Source organism: Harpegnathos saltator, unplaced genomic scaffold (genome assembly GCF_003227715.2).
Source record: "Harpegnathos saltator strain DR-91 unplaced genomic scaffold, Hsal_v8.6 scaffold221, whole genome shotgun sequence".
In the NCBI taxonomy this organism is placed as follows: domain Eukaryota; kingdom Metazoa; phylum Arthropoda; class Insecta; order Hymenoptera; family Formicidae; genus Harpegnathos; species Harpegnathos saltator.
In genome coordinates this window covers 81897-99575 of record NW_020230008.1, presented here as the reverse complement: position 1 = coordinate 99575, position 17679 = coordinate 81897, and the positions used below count along the sequence as shown (strand labels likewise).

Genomic DNA, 17679 nt, shown 5'->3' with positions numbered 1-17679 from the left:
GCATATGTATATCGTATTCATTTTCGTCTGTTTATACAGTCATCATTAGTTCCAACTGTTCAAGGGTTCTTCAAATTATATACTGCGATTTTGCTGAAAAAGGTAAATGTTTGCATTAAAATGTCCTAGATATATTTCACCAATTACCTCATCGATCGAAACATTAAGATGTTTGCACAAAAATAATTATTATTTATTCTGATACATATAGCCATCATATGACTCCTTATTGTAAATAAAATTATTATATATTTGATTTTCTATTTGATACTTCAGACGTAACATTAGAAATAATAGTTTGAAAACTTACCAAAATGATATTTACTTCATTTATTGGTTTCTATCTTTTTCTATCTCATAACTTTGTCCAAGCTATTCAAGAAATACAAATACTTTAAATATTCAGATAATATTTCACGTTTGTCTTTGACGTGATAAGTCGAAATGTGCGCAGAAATCAAAATAATAATGATTATATAATAATATGATTATATTCCGAAATAGTGTTAATAACACTGACAGTACTACTACTAAGACTAGCGTATTACTCGTTCTAAAATCATTTAAAATCAGTAAATGATCAGCAACGCGGAAATCAGAACGCATTTATAATTATATGTAGAGATTAACAGAATAGTATAACTTATTTGAATGTAAAGATTGAAAATAAATTTGGAATTCTGATCAACTTAATACTAATTTTACTTGATGTACAAACGCAAATTTCATTGAAGATAGTTTTCAAAATTCATCACTAAACGATGGAGAAAATTTCACATATTTTATAAATTTTATTTTCATTTCCGTCAATTATCACGTATTTTACTAATGATTTCTTTTTTAATAACTTTCTTATTTATATAAGTCGAAACTAAGTTAATAATCAAGCGCCATATGCATTACCATATGCTGATCTTGCACTACCTCGGAATAATGTGTGAGATAGCCGGAAGTCAGTAATTCTGTAGAACCTATTTTCGTGAAAAAGACAATAAGTTTTATTATCTTGCCTGCATATTGGAAATTATTACCGGAAAGCGAAAACAGCATTGTTCATATTGTCAGAGTATTTTCGGACGCGTCCATATGTAAAGTGGCCATAATACATCTGAGCTCACTAAGAACAATATATGATACTTATGTTATATAGTGAAATAATTACTGGAAAAATAACTTTTTTTTGTAATATCATATGTATAATGTTGGTGTGTGTGATATTATTTTTATTATTATATTTTATATATTATACAGGGCATCACAGACCAATCGTACCAGCCGATTTTTTTATAAACGCGATATTTTAGAGAAAAATATTTCAAACAAAAATTATTTGGTTTGAAAGGGGATATAAGACAGCGATAGCGCTTTATTTACAGGTGATGCTACTTTCGAGATATTCACTGATCATCAATTTTTTAAAATAGAAATCTCACCTTTTTATTACAGCTTTTTCTACCAATTAATTTGAACAATTTTTGTCTCAAACATTTTTCTGTTTGCCCAATATTTTTTGGAATATTTAAGGGAAAAACTCGGTAATTTTTTCAATACTTAACTTACGATATCTCACTAACTATTTGTCAAAAGAAAAAATAGTATTAGACTTTTTTACTTTATTCTGTTTCAAAAATATATTGCTACAATAATGCCCTAACTTTTGTTAACTTATTAGTGTTTAGAAATTTCAAAATTATCAAATTAACAAAAGTCAGGGCACTATTATAATAATATTGCTTCAAAAAACGGTGATTTTCACGTCGAAGACCGGCATAGCGGTGGAAGAGAGAAGGTTTTCGAAGATGCAGAATTGAAGGTATTACTTAATGAAGACTCTTGTCAAAGTCAAGAAGAATTGGCACGATCATTGGGAATGACTCAACAAGCAATTTCAAAACGCCTCAAAGACATGGGAATGATTCAGAAGCAAGGAAATTGGGTGCCGTACGAGTTGAAACTCGTACCCGAGAGATGTTGAACGGCGTTTGTTTGCTTGTGAACAATTGCTTGAAAGGCAAAAGACGGAAGGAATTTCTGCATCGCATTGTGACTGGGGACGAAAAAATGGGTTCATTACGATAACCCAAGCGCAGAAAATCATGGGCATATCCCGGCCATGCTTCCACGTCGACGACCAAACCGAATATTCACGGCTCCAAGGTCATGCTCTGTATTTGGTGGGACCAGCTCGGCGTAGTGTATCATAAGCTGTTAAAAACCGACTGAAACAATCACAGGCGATCGTTATCGAACGCAATTAATGCGTTTGAGCCGAGCATTGAAAGATCAACGGCCGCAATACAACGAGAGACACGATAAAGTGATTTTGCAGCATGACAATGCTCGACCCCATGATGCGAAAGTGGTCAAGACATACTTGGAAACGTTGAAATGGGAAGTCCTACCCCACCCGCTGTATTCTCTAGACGTTGCTCCCTCTGACTATCACTTGTTTCGATCAATGGCACACGGCCTAGTTGATTAGCACTTCCGGTCTTATGAAGAAGTAAGAAATTGGATCGATTCGTGGATCGCTTCAAAAAACGACCAGTTTTTTCAACGCGGGATTCGTACGCTACCCGAGAGATAGGAAAAAGTAGTGGCCAGCGATGGACAATACTTTGAATCATAAATGTATAACCAGTTTTTTACAATAAAGCCTCGAAATTCGGGAAAAAACGGCGGAAGCAAAGTTGTACACCTAATACACTAGACTTAATGGATATTGAGTCTATTATTAAAGCTACATTTTTTAAATAGTCACAATCAATACTTTCTTTTTTTAGAAACTGAAAAACGGTATCAAGAAAACGTGCTTCGCAAGAAAAATGTGCAACATATCTCCGTAATGTTACTTCATGAGGTAGACTTAAGTACTCACGAACAAAATTGTATGCTTTTGGAGAGTAAAAATATAACGTAGATGCAAACATTTTTATTTTATCTGAGTACGTTCTCTCAAACTTTTTATCCTTATTCTTCAATTCATTGTTTAATAAGTCCAATTTCAAACCACTAAACTATGTGAAGAGTATTTCTTCTAACTCATCTGATGAGTTACCTGCATCTTTTAAACGCTGCAACATATCTCTTATATTTGACAGTTTTAAGTTTCTTCGGTATAATCTACATCTTAAAATGTTATTCTCACGCTTCAATTTTTCTTCTCGACCACTTAATTTAAGTCGTTGTGGAGATATTTATGTTGATACATCCTATTTAAAATACAATTCAAAAATTAATAAACAGGATAAAAAAAGGAATAAGAGTAAAGTAATTTGACAAATCAATTTACCTTTATATCAGGAGATACTTGTATTTCTTTCTCGTCCTTTTTTTCTTTTGTAATGGTTCTGTTACGTCCTAGAGGAGGAGCGTAACTTTGCTGTTCGCGGTAAAAGCGAACCTCGTTCGTACACGCATGTTAGGGAACGTGTCAGGAACCCGACGGGTCCCTTTACTCGCTCGCTGACGTACGACGAGCGGTCCGTTTTTCGGTCAGGGACGCGAATCCCTTTATCGGGGATAGGACCATGAGTCGACTGTTGGAAGGTGGGGTGATTTTGAAATTAATTAATGGAAAATTAGATATTTAACAAATTTATTAAAATACAGATGACAAACAAAATGATATAACGGCGCGGTTTAAAATATGACAATTTATAGTTATGCGAATGATTGTATATGTATGTGTGTCTGTATGTGTGAGAGAAAAGGAAAGAGAGGAAAAAAAGGAAAATAAGGGGAATTAATAAAATGGTGATAGGAAGGGTAGATAATAAAGAAAGTAAAACTTACTGTTGGTTTCAAAGCAGAGAGAGAGAGAGAGAGAGAGAAAGAGAGAGAAAGCAACCAAAAGAAAATATTGCTGATCTGCGTAGGTGTGCAACGCTGGCTCTGTCGCTTTCGGATTTCCAATTCGTCAACGACGATGTTACACACAACTATGTTCTCTTTTTTTAGGCAGCGGATAATAATTAAATTTCGAAATTAATAATTAAGTAGCGGAATTTTAATATTCCTATGATTCATTGTATTATTCATCGAGAAGCATTATGTGGGAAAGCTGTGAAATTAAGTAGTGGGATGCAAATGGTGACAAAAATAATAAATTTTATTAAGGGCGGTAACAAATTTCTTTCTCATCGAAAGTTTCAGCAGTTTCTCGCAGAGCATAATGCAGCCTACACGGATGTACCCCTTTGTGAGGTTCGCTGGCTTAGTGCTGGTAAATGTTTAGAGAAGTTCTTTGCAATAAAAAAAGAAGTCTTCCTTTTCTTGCAAGAATATTCCATTACAAAATACAAAGAATTTCAAGATTTTTCACTAATTTAGAATTACTTTCTGAACTCGCAGTAATAAATGACTTAATTACTCATCTCAATTCATTAAATTTAAAGCTGCAAAAGCCGAATCAAAATATTTCTGAATTGATTAGTAGTGTAGATTCTTTTCAGAGAAAATTAATAATACTGAAAAATCATTTAATACAACATATTTTCCATTTCTTTCCATGTTGCCAGATTCTTGCAGAGGAACATAATAAAATTCATTTCAAACGACACATTGACATTCTTGAGTCAATAATAACTCAATTCGAAACGCGTTTTAGTGATATCGCAATACTTCGGAATGATTTAATTATTTTTGAAAATCCTGTCACTGCTCAGATTGAGGAACAGAAATTAGAATTTTAAGAGGAACTTTGCCGTCTTCAAACTGATATTTTCCTTAAGGGGGAATATACAGTCAGAAATTTGAAAAAATGGTTTTTTTTATTTTTCTTTTTATATGAAAGTACAACATCTCAGGAATGTTGTGTCAAAATTTCAAGTTGATCCGAGCAAAACTGAGTGAGTTAGAGCGTCTAGAAGACCCGCCCGCCCAACCCGTTGAAGCACGAGCGGCACGTAGGGCGCAGGTATAAACACGTTTGTTTTCAAGACCGGTAGAACCGTTAGTCTCGCATCAGTTTTGAACTGTACGCTTGTTGTGCGCCTGTGGAAAAGATTTTCGTGCCGTTTTCTACTATGGAAGATCGTAAAGTGAACAGAAATACCCGGCAAAATAGTGCAGCTCGAAAAGACAGGTTTAAAAAACGGAGGCAGAGTTTTAATCCAAAAACGGCCGAAACTGACCCATTAAGTTTCAGTACATCTGCAAAAAAAATAAAGTATCTCGAGGACATGCATGTGCCAACAGACAATACTGTAGAATACAGAATTCTGAATTTTTTTACAGTTTTTTCGGTCATTTCGAATGTAGTAAAGTGCAAGATATGCAATGGTGATGTACAATTTCAAACGTGCAGTGATCGTGGCCTCGGATTCAAAATTACTGTAATGTGTAACACGTGTCCGCCCAATTACATATCCTCTTGCCCTTTTATCGGCCATACTTATGAAATAAATCGCAGATTTATTTACGTGATGAGAATTTTAGGACTAGGATTAGAAGGGTGTAAAAAGTTTTGCGGTTTAATGGACCTGCCACCATTTTTAAATCAAACAACTTACGATATTATGGTTAAAAATATGAAAGAGTGTGTGAATACCGTTGCTGAGAAAATTTTTTCAAATGCTGTAGAAGAAGAAAAAAAGAAACATGTAAAAAATACAATTTAGATTATACAAATGAACTAACTGTATCGGGAGACGGAACGTGGCAAAAGCGTAGTTTTAATTCATTGTTTGGTGTAGCATCATTAATTGGCTATTATAGTAGTAAAATTATTGATGTATGCGTAAAAAGTATCTACTGTAAAATGTGTGTAGTTTGGAGTAAAAAAATGAATGTCAAAGAGAATGAATACAAAGAATGGTACGAAACACATAAGGAAAATTGCTCCGCAAATCATACAGGTTCCTCTGGCAAAATGGAAGTGGATGCGGTAATAGAAATGTTTAACCGTTCTGAGGAAAAATACGGTGTAAAATATCGTTATTATATCGGAGACGGAGACTCGAAAACATTTACTGGAATATTACAAAAAGTTGATAATGGCAATGATTTTGAAATTTTCAAGAAAGAATGTGTTGGGCATGTCCAAAAAAGAATGGGAGCTCGCCTCCGTAATATCGTCAATAACACTGTCGTTGAAGTTGAAACGAAAAATAAGAAAAGAATAAAAAGAAAAGTTTTGGGAGGAAAAGGCAAATTAACCGGAAAAACGATAGACAAGCTCACGGTTTATTACGGACTAGCAATTCGACGTAATTGTGAGAATATTGAGGACATGAAAAAAGGTATTTGGGTCACATTTTACCACTACGCTTCTACAAATGAAAATCCTCAACACGATATGTGTCCAGTTGGCGAAGATTCTTGGTGTGAGTGGCAGCGTGATGCAGCCATGGACAAGCTTCAATCGTTCGTGCACTCATATGACAGTTTTAGTAATGTCATATTGCAAGCAATTCGACCTGTTTACGAAGATTTGAGCTCGGATACCTTACTAAAAAGATGTATTGGCGGCTTCAACCAAAACAACAATGAGAGCTATAATCAGTTGATTTGGAAAATTACGCCAAAAATTGTTCCAAGTGGCTCTACAATAGTAGATATTGCTGCTAAAATTTCAGCGTGTGTTTTTAACGAAGGATCATCGAGTCATCTAGCTATTCTTTATTCAATGAGAGTGAAATTAGGACGTAATTCTGTCGATTATTGCCGAAAATTGGACGAAAAACGAATTAACGCCGCCGAGTACAGAGCGAAACTCGCTACACGGGAGGCAAGAATCCTACAAAGGCAGAAAAATTCTGAACAATTGGACATTCTGGAAGGCGTCGAGGACTTATTTTATGGTCCTGGAATAGACGATTCTGTGTAAGTTGAAAAAAAATTGTTATGGAGGTTTTATTCATACTGAAAACTTCAAACGCGTTTTTCTCAAAACCACATTTTCAAAGTTGGTGGACACGATATCTCAAATCTAATGCACCGATTATTTTCAAATTGTGCACACTTATTTTATACATGTTAAGCTTCCGGGTGAACGAAGGATTTTTGTTTTCAATAATTAGAACTCGTTTTATAAACATAATACGGTCAATTTTTTAAGCGAAAATCGTGACCTTAACTTCAAAGTACTCTAAAAAATTCAAAATTCAAATTTTTTCAAAATCCTTCGTTCACCCGGAAGACAAAGTCCTATACAAACGAAATCTTTTTGCTTTTTTTGTTTCAGATAATCCTGCCCAAGATATGATGTCACGAGAATGCATCTTTTTTTTACGATTCGCATTTACGTCATCGCTAAAACTTATATTATTATTATTATTGGCTAAAAAAATTAGAAAATGTTCTTCAAACATAGCTTAACATTATAGAAAAGTTTTTGAATAAATAAGTATAGTCATTTAGTTTAAAAAAATTCTTGAAAAACCTCCTTTTTTCGCGTCTCTGACTGTATATTCCCCCTTAAGGCGCGGCTAGAAAAAGGAATAGATTTTTTTAAGATTTTAAAGCAATCTTCTTATCCTCTTTTAATAAATTTTAGTCTTTGTATTTTTCTGTTCGGTTCCACATATCTATGCGAGAGCTCTTTTTCTAAAATGAAATTAATGAAAACGGATAAACGTTCTTCTTTAAATGATGCATCTTTATCCTCTTTAATGCTAGCAAGCACTTCAAACTTTGATGTTGATATTTCATCACTTGTACAGTCGCACAGTATTCGAAAATTGGTTTAATTTCTTCTTCTTTTTAAGTTCCCATTGCCGATCAAAAGTTGCTATTTTTCTCTTCTCCTTTAGTGGAATAGGCTTACAGGGGATACCATTAAAAAAAAAACGCGTCGGCAATAGTATCTCATGGGTGACCTATGGGGGGCGCGGAAACCTATTATGTATCTTCTAATTATAAAAATATAAGAAAAAATATATATATACTTGTACAAGTTTGTACGAAATATTATACATATAGTCGTATCGATACATTTATTTTTCAGCCTTTGAAGTGCGTTAAAAGAGCGCGCTGTCAACGCTAACACGTTATTCTATCCTTATCGCTCATTACATATACAAGGATTGAATGCCGCGTTAGCGCTGATCGACGCGCTCCCCGAACGCATCTTTAGTAGGCAATGCATAGATGCGCCTTATGATCTTAACGGTCCTGAGATCGCGAGCCACGACCGTCAGTTGTTGGATCCGCCGCGGTAAGAGGAGACGTAGCTCCCGAGAATCGGCCAAACTTGGTTGGAAACTTTGCCGAGCTCTGATCTACGCCGTGTGATAGGAGATCACACGCTGTCAATCGAAGAATTTACCACTCTTCTTTACCAGGTTGAGGCTTGTCTGAACTCTCGGCCGATCGCACCTCTATCGGACTCATTCGATGACTATCAATACCTGACTCCGGGACATTTTTTAATAGGATCTTCGCTCACTGTTCCTCCTCGTTCCTGAACCCTCGATATTCATGTTGCCCGAAAACCGGTTGTCTCGGTGACAACTTGTTTGCCAGTTTTCCGAACGATTTTGGCGCTTATGGGCGAGTGATTACATCAACATTCTCCAACAGCGCACTAAGTGGCGCAAGGTGACTCCGTCGATGCAAATAAGCCGTCTCGTCTTGTTGCGCAACCCGACTCGCGCGCCGTGCAAGTAGGAGCTCGGCCGAGTTAGCCAGGTTCATCCTGGTGCCGACGAATTAATTCGCATCGTCACCATTAAAACCGCCGCGTTAAGTTATGTCCGCCCGATCGGGAAGCTTTGCGTGCTTCCCATTGAATGTACTTCACCGTCGACTTAACGAGTATAATATGTTCATCATGCGTTCCTATTGCTTTAAGTCGTAATTATTGTATCTGTCAATGTTGGCTCAGGGCGGGTGGCGGCTTCCTGCGTTGCGAGCCAACACTTGCCGTTTGATTCATTTTAATTGATTGGCTGCTGGAGATGTGTGTCGGGTATTTTCTTTTTAAATACGTACCGAGCATTGAATCTACGCTTCAAGGCGGGCGGTATGTTCGCCTGGACCTGTGAGGTTTTTAAAGTTCACGAATATTCTCTCATCAGCTGTTCACGTGAGCCCTGCGAGCTTAGTTTCCGATCACTATTCGGTGTTTCATGCTAGGTTCACGTGAGCAGTGAATCAAACGAGGCTGGAACAGCCAATCCGGCACATACATGTGTTTACCTGTCCGCCGAGAGTTGCCCGGGTATCTCGATGGGAATGTCGTCGCGATTTTCGTCTCGTTTTTAAAACGGCTGCCGGTGGATCGTTATGCGTGTATCACACTAGCGACTGCGGCTGCGGCTGCGATTGCGATTGCGATTCTTCTTCGACCAATCAGAAAGCGACTCGCGGCTGCGACTCACGAATGTCGTTTGGACGGCTGTCCATTTTTCGAGTCGCAGCCGCAGTCGCAACCAATCACAGAACTCCGTATAATCACGTGACGCGCTCGTCATAATCACATTTATTTAATAGTATGTAGAAGTTGGTGATCATTAGAATAAGGTTATATCTGTGTTGTTTTGTGTGTTATGTATATTTTTTTTTAAATGTCAAAACAATTTAATAAGGAGATAGACTATTATTTAATAGATCTCGTAAAATATAAACCCCTTCTCTGGGATTGTACGTGTAAAAGTATGTTAACAGTATTTAACCGCAGCCGCGATCGCCAATCGCAAGTGTGATTGGAAAACAAGAAATCGCAATCGCAATCTCAGTCGCAGTCGCAGCCGCGAGTCGCTAGTATGATACGGACTTTACAACACATTATTTGGTTCTCTCGGAGCGTTAGGCGCCGCGATTCTTCGTGCTTGTCTTTTCGACTTCTTAGCGCAAGCCTGCCGCATGTCGTGCCGCCCGCTTGCTGCACTCAATTCGATTTTCATTCAGTAAATTTGATTGCATCTTAACGTCAGTTATTGCGTTCTTTAGTGCAGACTACAATACCTCAAGTCAGAGTATGGACATCATTAGTCGATTTTTTATTGGTTCTTTGGACCGCCATATGTAACAGGGAAATAGTAGAGGAAACTTTCTATTTCGTGGGCATGGTTCTATACAGTCTGTCCCAGATCCAATGAGACTAGTCTAAAAAAATACAAAGCGTTTATTATTTTTATTTTTTATTCTTGTTTATTCAAAATAGTCTCCTTCTGAGTCAATACAGCGCTGGAAACGTTCAACAAATTTTTCGAAACATTTTTTATACTCATCGGCTGAAATGGCCTTTAGTATGGCGGTCGAAGTCTTTTGGATGACTAAGATGGTATCGAAACGATTTCCTTTCATCGCCAATTTCAGTTTGGGAAGTAGCCAGAAGTCGCACGGAGCCAAATCAGGTGAATACGGTGGATGATCGATAACAATGATGCCTTTTTTGGTCAAGAATTCACGTACCATGATGGCTTTGTGCGATGGTGCATTATCGTGCAACAAAAACCAACTGCCTGGCTCTCGATATTCCGATCGAACTCGTCCAATTCTGGCCCACAATCGTTGTAGAACTCCCAGATAATATTCTGCGTTCACCGTCTGACCTTCTGGGACGAATTCACTGTGAACAATTCCCTTCGAAGAAAACGGTCAGCATTGTTTTGATTTTGCTCTTCTGAAAGCGTAATTTTTTCTCTTTTGGCTTTCTTCTGGTGACTTCCATGCCGCACTCTGACGTTTTGTTTTTGGCTCGTATTGAAAACACCACGTTTAATCACCAGTTACAATGGCTGACATGTTTGCCGGATTCCTTCGGGAATCCCCATCATCCAAAAGACTTCGACCGCCATACTAAAGGCCATTCCAGCCGATGAGTATAAAAAATGTTTCGAAAAATTTGTTGAACGTTTCCAGCGCTGTATTGACTCAGAAGGAAACTATTTTGAATAAACAAGAATAAAAAATCAAAATAATAAACGCTTTGTATTTTTTCTAGACCAGTCTCATTGGATCTGGGACAGACTGTGTATATCTATGAGCGCGTGCCGCACAGTATCACATTGTATGCATACATTTTAGGGATGATATTTCTGCGGAATTTTTGTATAAGTTTTATTACATACAATATTCAATATTAAAATTTTGTTATTATTAAGTAAATTATTAATAATTAAGTTGACTTTTTAGTCAATACTTAACCTTGAACAACTGTTTAACTTTATAATCCTAACCTTAAACTCACATGCATACATACATACATATAAAAAAGCTTTGACAATATTTGCTTTACAGAAGTGTACAATGCCCAGTTGTGTAGCAAACAATTGCTCCAACTCGTGGAAAAACATTTTAAGATGTGTTATTTTCCATTGGATGATTCAGAAAGATGTGCAATATAGGTAGCATTTTTTAAAAATTCTCTTGACTGATTATGAAAGTTCGAATAATTTTACGTGATTCAGAAATTATTGTTCTAGAATTTTTGCAGAGCCGGTTTGTAAAAAAGAAAGCTCTTGAAAAAAGTCATGAAAAAGTGCATTCGTACAGGACTTAATGGGTTAAATATACTTCATTTGAGCAGCTCTGTTCATCTGCCGATACTGACTTTGATTTACGTCAAAACATAGATGTTTTGTTTTGTTATATAATATAATTTTTTCACTTAACGATCATAATAGTAAGAAGTAAAGAAAATAGTAAGAAAACTAAAACTAATATTAAGGAAGTATTCGAAATAAATTCTAATTATTCGGAGAGTAATTTTGAAATGAAAGAATTTTGCAAAATTGTAAAAACAGATATAATACATGATCAATAGAAGCATACAAATAACTTACATTTCCAGAATCGAAAATCGTTTATATTTCTGAGAGTATTGCTTTTCTGACTTCTGTTTACTAGATACTTTCTATTCAATATAATGTGCTGTCTATTCTAGAGTGATACATTTTGACTGACTTTTTTTAATATCCTGTATGTTATGTCTGTATGTATATTGTATCTATGTATAATTATCATTTCAGTTGAACATTTTCATGATGCTTGCATACGTTTCGGTCATCTTGATATGTATTGGTACATATCACCTTATCTCGTATTATCGTAAACGATTACGTTTCATGCAAGCAGCAAACGCTCTACCAGGCCCGAAAGCGTATCCAATTATTGGAAATGCTTACTACTTTTTCCAGACAAGTTTTGACGGTAATATTATCATTTATAAACTTATCGTTTTGTTTTTACATTTTACCATTTTCAAGATGTGATTTTGTTATAATAATATAGAGAAAAGCATTAAAATGAACTTCATAATGATGATTGTTAGCTATTGTTAATTTACATGTGTACAATATGTGTTAATTTTACCTACATATTGAAAAACACATATATCCCTAAACACCTGTAACCTAGATTTCATTTTCCAATACTGGCAAACTTAAATTTTGATAAATTTTGTCAATACATGAACGTATACAAGATGTCAGGAAAAGGGCTTTGTCCTTTCTCCCAGTTGTATTTATTTTATTTATTCTTAAATGATTTTTACATGGTGTTTCAAAAATAGGTAGCCAAATTTTAAGAGCATATTCTACTATAAGGATGAAAAAAGTCATGCAAACATGTGGGTCCAGAAGCGTAACTTTCTTAAGTTGTAAACAATTTTTATTAAGCATATCGTCAGCATATTTCAGTCGCATTGTTCGAGGATTTTTAAATCATAAATACGTCAATAGATGGATTAACAGAGGAGGTCCCTGTTAGGAATTTTAATAAATTCATTTTTGTGTTTGAATGTTCGCGCGCCTAATGAATATTAGCGTAGAGAAATGTTTTCGAACGCAACGGCATAAATGACATCTTACACATGATTTACAGTAGTTACTTTTTTTGTTCTTTTGCTTTCGCTTCTCGCACTTACGAAAGAAAAGAATGGAAAAGAACGGTGTACTTGTTGCGTAACTACAATTTTTCTTGTGGATTGTTCGATCAACTATTAAAATTGCATTCTCTTTCAAACACGCCTGTATTCAATCTCTCGTATTCGCTCGTATTCAGAGAAAGTTAATAATACCTAACATGTCCATTGTTTCGCCTCTTACAAGGGGAGGACGCATCGACCGGGAAACGGTTTGGAACGAAACTTACGGAGTTAATAGTACTTGACTACTAATAACTCATGGTAATAGCATACGACGCAATACCTCTTCGTTTTCGAGAAAAAACGGTCTAAAGAAAAGAGTCAACATAGTATATAAGTTAGTAAGAAGGGTATCCAACGAAGTGGCGTAGCGCAGCAGCGAAGGTAACGGACTATCGAGGTGACGGCTGAGGTTCGATCCCTGCTGTATGGTTTTTTTTATTCTGTAAGTATAAAAATGAAACAGAAAACATTAATAAATAATAAAACTGCATTTCTTAAATATATTAGTGTTTGGTAAATATATTATTAATGATTTAAATTGCAAGAAGACTGTAAATCTTATCTCTAAAATATATAGTGTATGAGAAAATTTTTATATAATAATTGCAATGGAAATAGGAATAAAAATATTGTTATCAAATATATAAGAATGCTACTAACCCTTTGCGGTCGATGCCGCCACAGTGGCGGCATTCGTAAGTCGTCGTAGAAGTCGATGCCGCCAGGCTGGCATTCATGATCGCCTGGCGTGCGGCACGGCAAATGAGGCTAGCGATAATGATAGAAAACTATCCTCCCGATGCTAGATTCAAATGTTTAGATCAACTTACAGATATCCATGTTTATCGATCTCTTCGAAATCAGCCGATCGCAAAGAGTAAAACTAGTATGAGATAATTTTTCGTAATCTTATATCGTATATATGAAATATTTATTTCTGTTACAATTCTCTATGTTGTATTGAAGTCGTGTTGTGTTGAAATTATGTTGTGTCTTTATCTCTTCTGGCAATCCCCCTCCAAAAACTTCCTTTGTGTCATTCTAAACGATCGTTAAGAATGACGAAATGATTCGAGCATCGGAACAGTCGTCAGTAAAGCAAGCAGCAGCGTGCGTTTACTAGTGATACAGAGCAATTCGGTGATCATATTTAAATTACATGTATCATAACAATGTCAGAGAATCCTTCAACAAGCAAAATAGTTGGTGTAGAATTGTTAGAAGAAAGATCTTTTGAAAATGAAGATTTTAAAAGTGAATTCACTAATGCTCTCGTATATGCGAATTCTATTTACGAGATAATGAATTATTATCGAAAAATCCTCCAGCGAAAATATATATTTTTACTCCTATTTCCATTGCAATTATTTTTATATAAAATTGTAAATATTATTATATAAAAATGTTCTCATACACTATATATTTTATAGATAAGATTAGGGTTTTTTTTGCAATTTAAATCATTAATAGTATATTTAACAAACACTAATATATTTAAGAAACGCAGTTTTATTACTTATTAATGTTTTCTGTTTCATTTTTATGCTTACAGAATAGAAAAAAAGCCACACAGCAGGGATCGAACATCAGCTGTCACCTCGGTAGTCCGTTACCTTCGCTGCTGCGCTACGCCACTTCGTTGGATATTTAATAACTTCTTAATAACTTATATACTATGTTGACTCTTTTCTTTAGACCGTTTTTTCTCGAAAACGAAGTGATATTGCGTCGTATGCTATTAGCATGAGTTATTAGTAGTCAAGTACTATTAACTCCGTAAGTTTCGTTCCAAACCGTTTCCCGGTCGATGCGTCCTCCCCTTGTTAGATTTCCATCTCTTAGCTTTTTATTTATGCGAACATCTTAAAACTTTTCTCAGCAAACACAATGTAACATGTAACATACTTGTTAATTGTAATTTCGTACTTAATAATTTAACTGTTATATGACATATGCGTTATATAACAGCTGTTGAATAGGAAATTACAAGTAACAAGTATGTTGCATGTAATAATATGTTTGCTAGGTTGTTTATGAGACCCTGTTGCTATTGTAGAAATCGTATTATCGCTTTATATGACAAAACACAAAATATTCCAGAAATTTTTGAATGTTTTTAACACTTCACGAGACATCGATGCGAGGTATGTATTATTGCAAAAAGAAATTATTTCCAACAATTTCTTTAATGAAATGTTCTTATCAACGTCTATTGTCAATAGAAAGTGTTTATAACTTGGAAAAGAAGGATCATTCCTAGACCCATGTTTTTATGATCTTTTGCATCTTTACAATGAGTAGAATATGCTCTTAAAGTTTGGCCATCTAGTTCTGAAACCGTATTTATACATCAATAATTAAGTTTTAAACGTAAATATTAGCTATAAAATTATTAGAATCTCTCTTTTTTAATAATTTTTCAATAAACAACAATAACAAGTACTGAGACTGAAAATTTCCTAACTACTACTCACAGTAATAACTATAACAATATGTATCACAATTATTGAAATCGGTAAATGGTTCCCGTCTCTTTACTTAATTATACAATATTTTTAATAAAAGGAAACTATATATGTAATATTATTATTTCATGTTAAAATTATAGGACGTTTATTATATTCTTTTTAATTTTTTTATTATATTCTTTATAATTTTAATACAATTAAATAGACAACTGCTTCACTGTAATGTACTTCTCAAGCATAAAAAGTTTCAGATTTACTGCCCAGTCTGTATAAGCTTGTGGATATTTTTCCTTCTCCATTTCGATTATGGATGGGCAATAAGTTAATTATTATTATATCCGAACCAGACCAAGCAAAGGTAAAAGAATACGTATTTGTTAATTTATTTCTAAATGAATCATGTACAAACTAACTATAAAATTGTAATATATCATTGCTGCTTTCTAATATATCAAAAGTATGTTTAATACCAGGTTTGTAAATATGAAATTTGCCTATAGATGGCCCTAGCTGTCAATGTAGTTACCGTCAAACCGCGTCATTGGCGCCATTTCCATTTGTTGACATCTGACAAAGATTTTCAACTCACAACAATACAAGTTTCATACAACAGCATAGTTTATAATAGCGTTGAACACGTCGAATTTTGTGCCTGGAAGCTACGATTTGCGGACAGCAAATGATTTTTTGTTACCATTTGAAGAAAATTGCTGCAGAATCGCATCGAATGCTTATCGAAGCTTACGGTGAGCATGCTCTTGGTAAATCACAGTGCTTTGAGTGGTTTAAAAAATTCAAACGTGGCGATTTTGACGTGAGAAACGAAGAACGTGGAAGACCACCGAAAAAATTTGAAGACAGCGAATTGCAAGCATTATTGGATGAGGATGACGCTCAAACGCAACAACAACTCGCGGATCAATTAAATGTGACACGAGAAGCCGTCTTCATACATTTGAAAGCCATGGGAAAGATTCAGAAGATGGGAAAATAAAATTCCACATGAATTGAATGAAAGACAGCAGGAAAACCGAAAAACCACTTGCGAAATGCTGCTCGCCAGGTACAAAAGAAAGTCATTTCTCCATCGAATTGTGACTGGCGATGAAAAGTGGATATATTTTGAGAATCCTAAGCGTAAAAGATCATGGGTAACTCCAGGCGAACCATCGACATCGACTGCAAGGCCAAATCGCTATGGACGGAAGACAATGCTCTGTGTTTGGTAGGATCAGAAGGGTGTGATCTATTATGAGCTGCTAAAACCTAGTGAAACCGTTCATACTGAACGCTACCGACAACAAATGATCGATTTGAATCAAGCTTTGCGTGAAAAACGACCAGAATATCAAAAAAGGCAACACAAAGTGATTTCGCTTCATGATAATACACCATCACACACAGCAAAACTGGTCAAGGAAACGATTGAGGCGTTTAGTTGGGAGATACTTTCGCATGCGGCTTATTCACCAGACTTAGCTCTGTCCGATTACTACTTATTTGCATTGATGCGGCACGCACTTGCTCAGCAGCGCTTCACTTCTTACGGAAATATACGAAAGTGGCTCGATGACTAGTTTGCCTCAAAAGAGCAACAGTTTTATTGTCGTGGCATCCACAAATTGTCAGCCAGGTGGGAAAAATGTATAGCTAGCGATGGGCAATATTTCGAATAAAATATTTTTTATCATTTTCATATTAGGTGCGCAACTAAGTTCTCGCTGCTTTTTTGATGAAAATGCAACTTTATTGTGAAAAAATGGTTACAAATGAATTATTCAAAATATTGCCCATCGCTAGCGACAACTTTTTCCCATCTTTCTGGCAGAGCTCGAATACCGTCACGGTAGAAGTGTTCGTCTTTTGAGGCTATCCACGAATCAAGCCATTTTGAGATGTCTTCATATGAGCGGAACTGCTGATTAGCCAGACCATGTGCCATCGAACGGAACAAGTAATAATCAGACGGCGCAATATCTGGGGAATATGGCGGGTGGGGTAGGACTTCCCATTTGAGCGTTTCTAAGTAGGTTTTAACGGGTTTGGCAACGTGAGGCCGAGCGTTGTCATGCTGTAGAATCACTTTTTCGTGCCTCTGCTCGTATTGTGGCCGCTTTTCGCGCAGTGCTCGGCTCAATCGCATCAATTGAGTTCGATACCGTTCCCCAGTGATAGTTTCGTTCGGTTTCAACAGCTCATAATAAATAACACCGCCCTGATCCCACCAAATACACAACAAAACCTTCGCAGCGTGAATATTCGGCCAAGCCGACGACGTAGAAGCATGACCGGGCAGTCCCCATGATTTTGTTCTCTTTAGATTGCTGTAATGAATCCATTTTTCATCACCCGTAACGATGCGATGAAGAAAACCCTTCCTATTTTGCCGCTGGA

General features: G+C 35.8%; 2 protein-coding genes across 2 annotated transcripts in view; both read left to right on the top strand.

The window, feature by feature from the left end:
- The first annotated feature begins 44 nt into the window (after positions 1-44).
- The window catches only part of LOC105183823 (cytochrome P450 4C1), a 37909-nt gene continuing 20274 nt past the window's right edge, over positions 45-17679 (top strand). The window contains exons 1-3 of the mRNA XM_025298477.1: positions 45-102; positions 11919-12099; positions 15537-15643. Coding sequence (XP_025154262.1) covers positions 11931-12099; positions 15537-15643 — 276 coding nt within the window. The 5' untranslated portion in view covers positions 45-102; positions 11919-11930. The remainder of the gene's footprint in view (positions 103-11918; positions 12100-15536; positions 15644-17679) is intronic.
- Positions 5749-7209, top strand: LOC112588451 (uncharacterized). The gene is made up of 2 exons (XM_025298480.1): positions 5749-6825; positions 7187-7209. The coding sequence occupies exons 1-2, from the start codon at positions 5762-5764 to the stop codon at positions 7188-7190; spliced, it is 1068 nt and encodes a 355-aa protein (XP_025154265.1). The 5' UTR covers positions 5749-5761; the 3' UTR covers positions 7191-7209.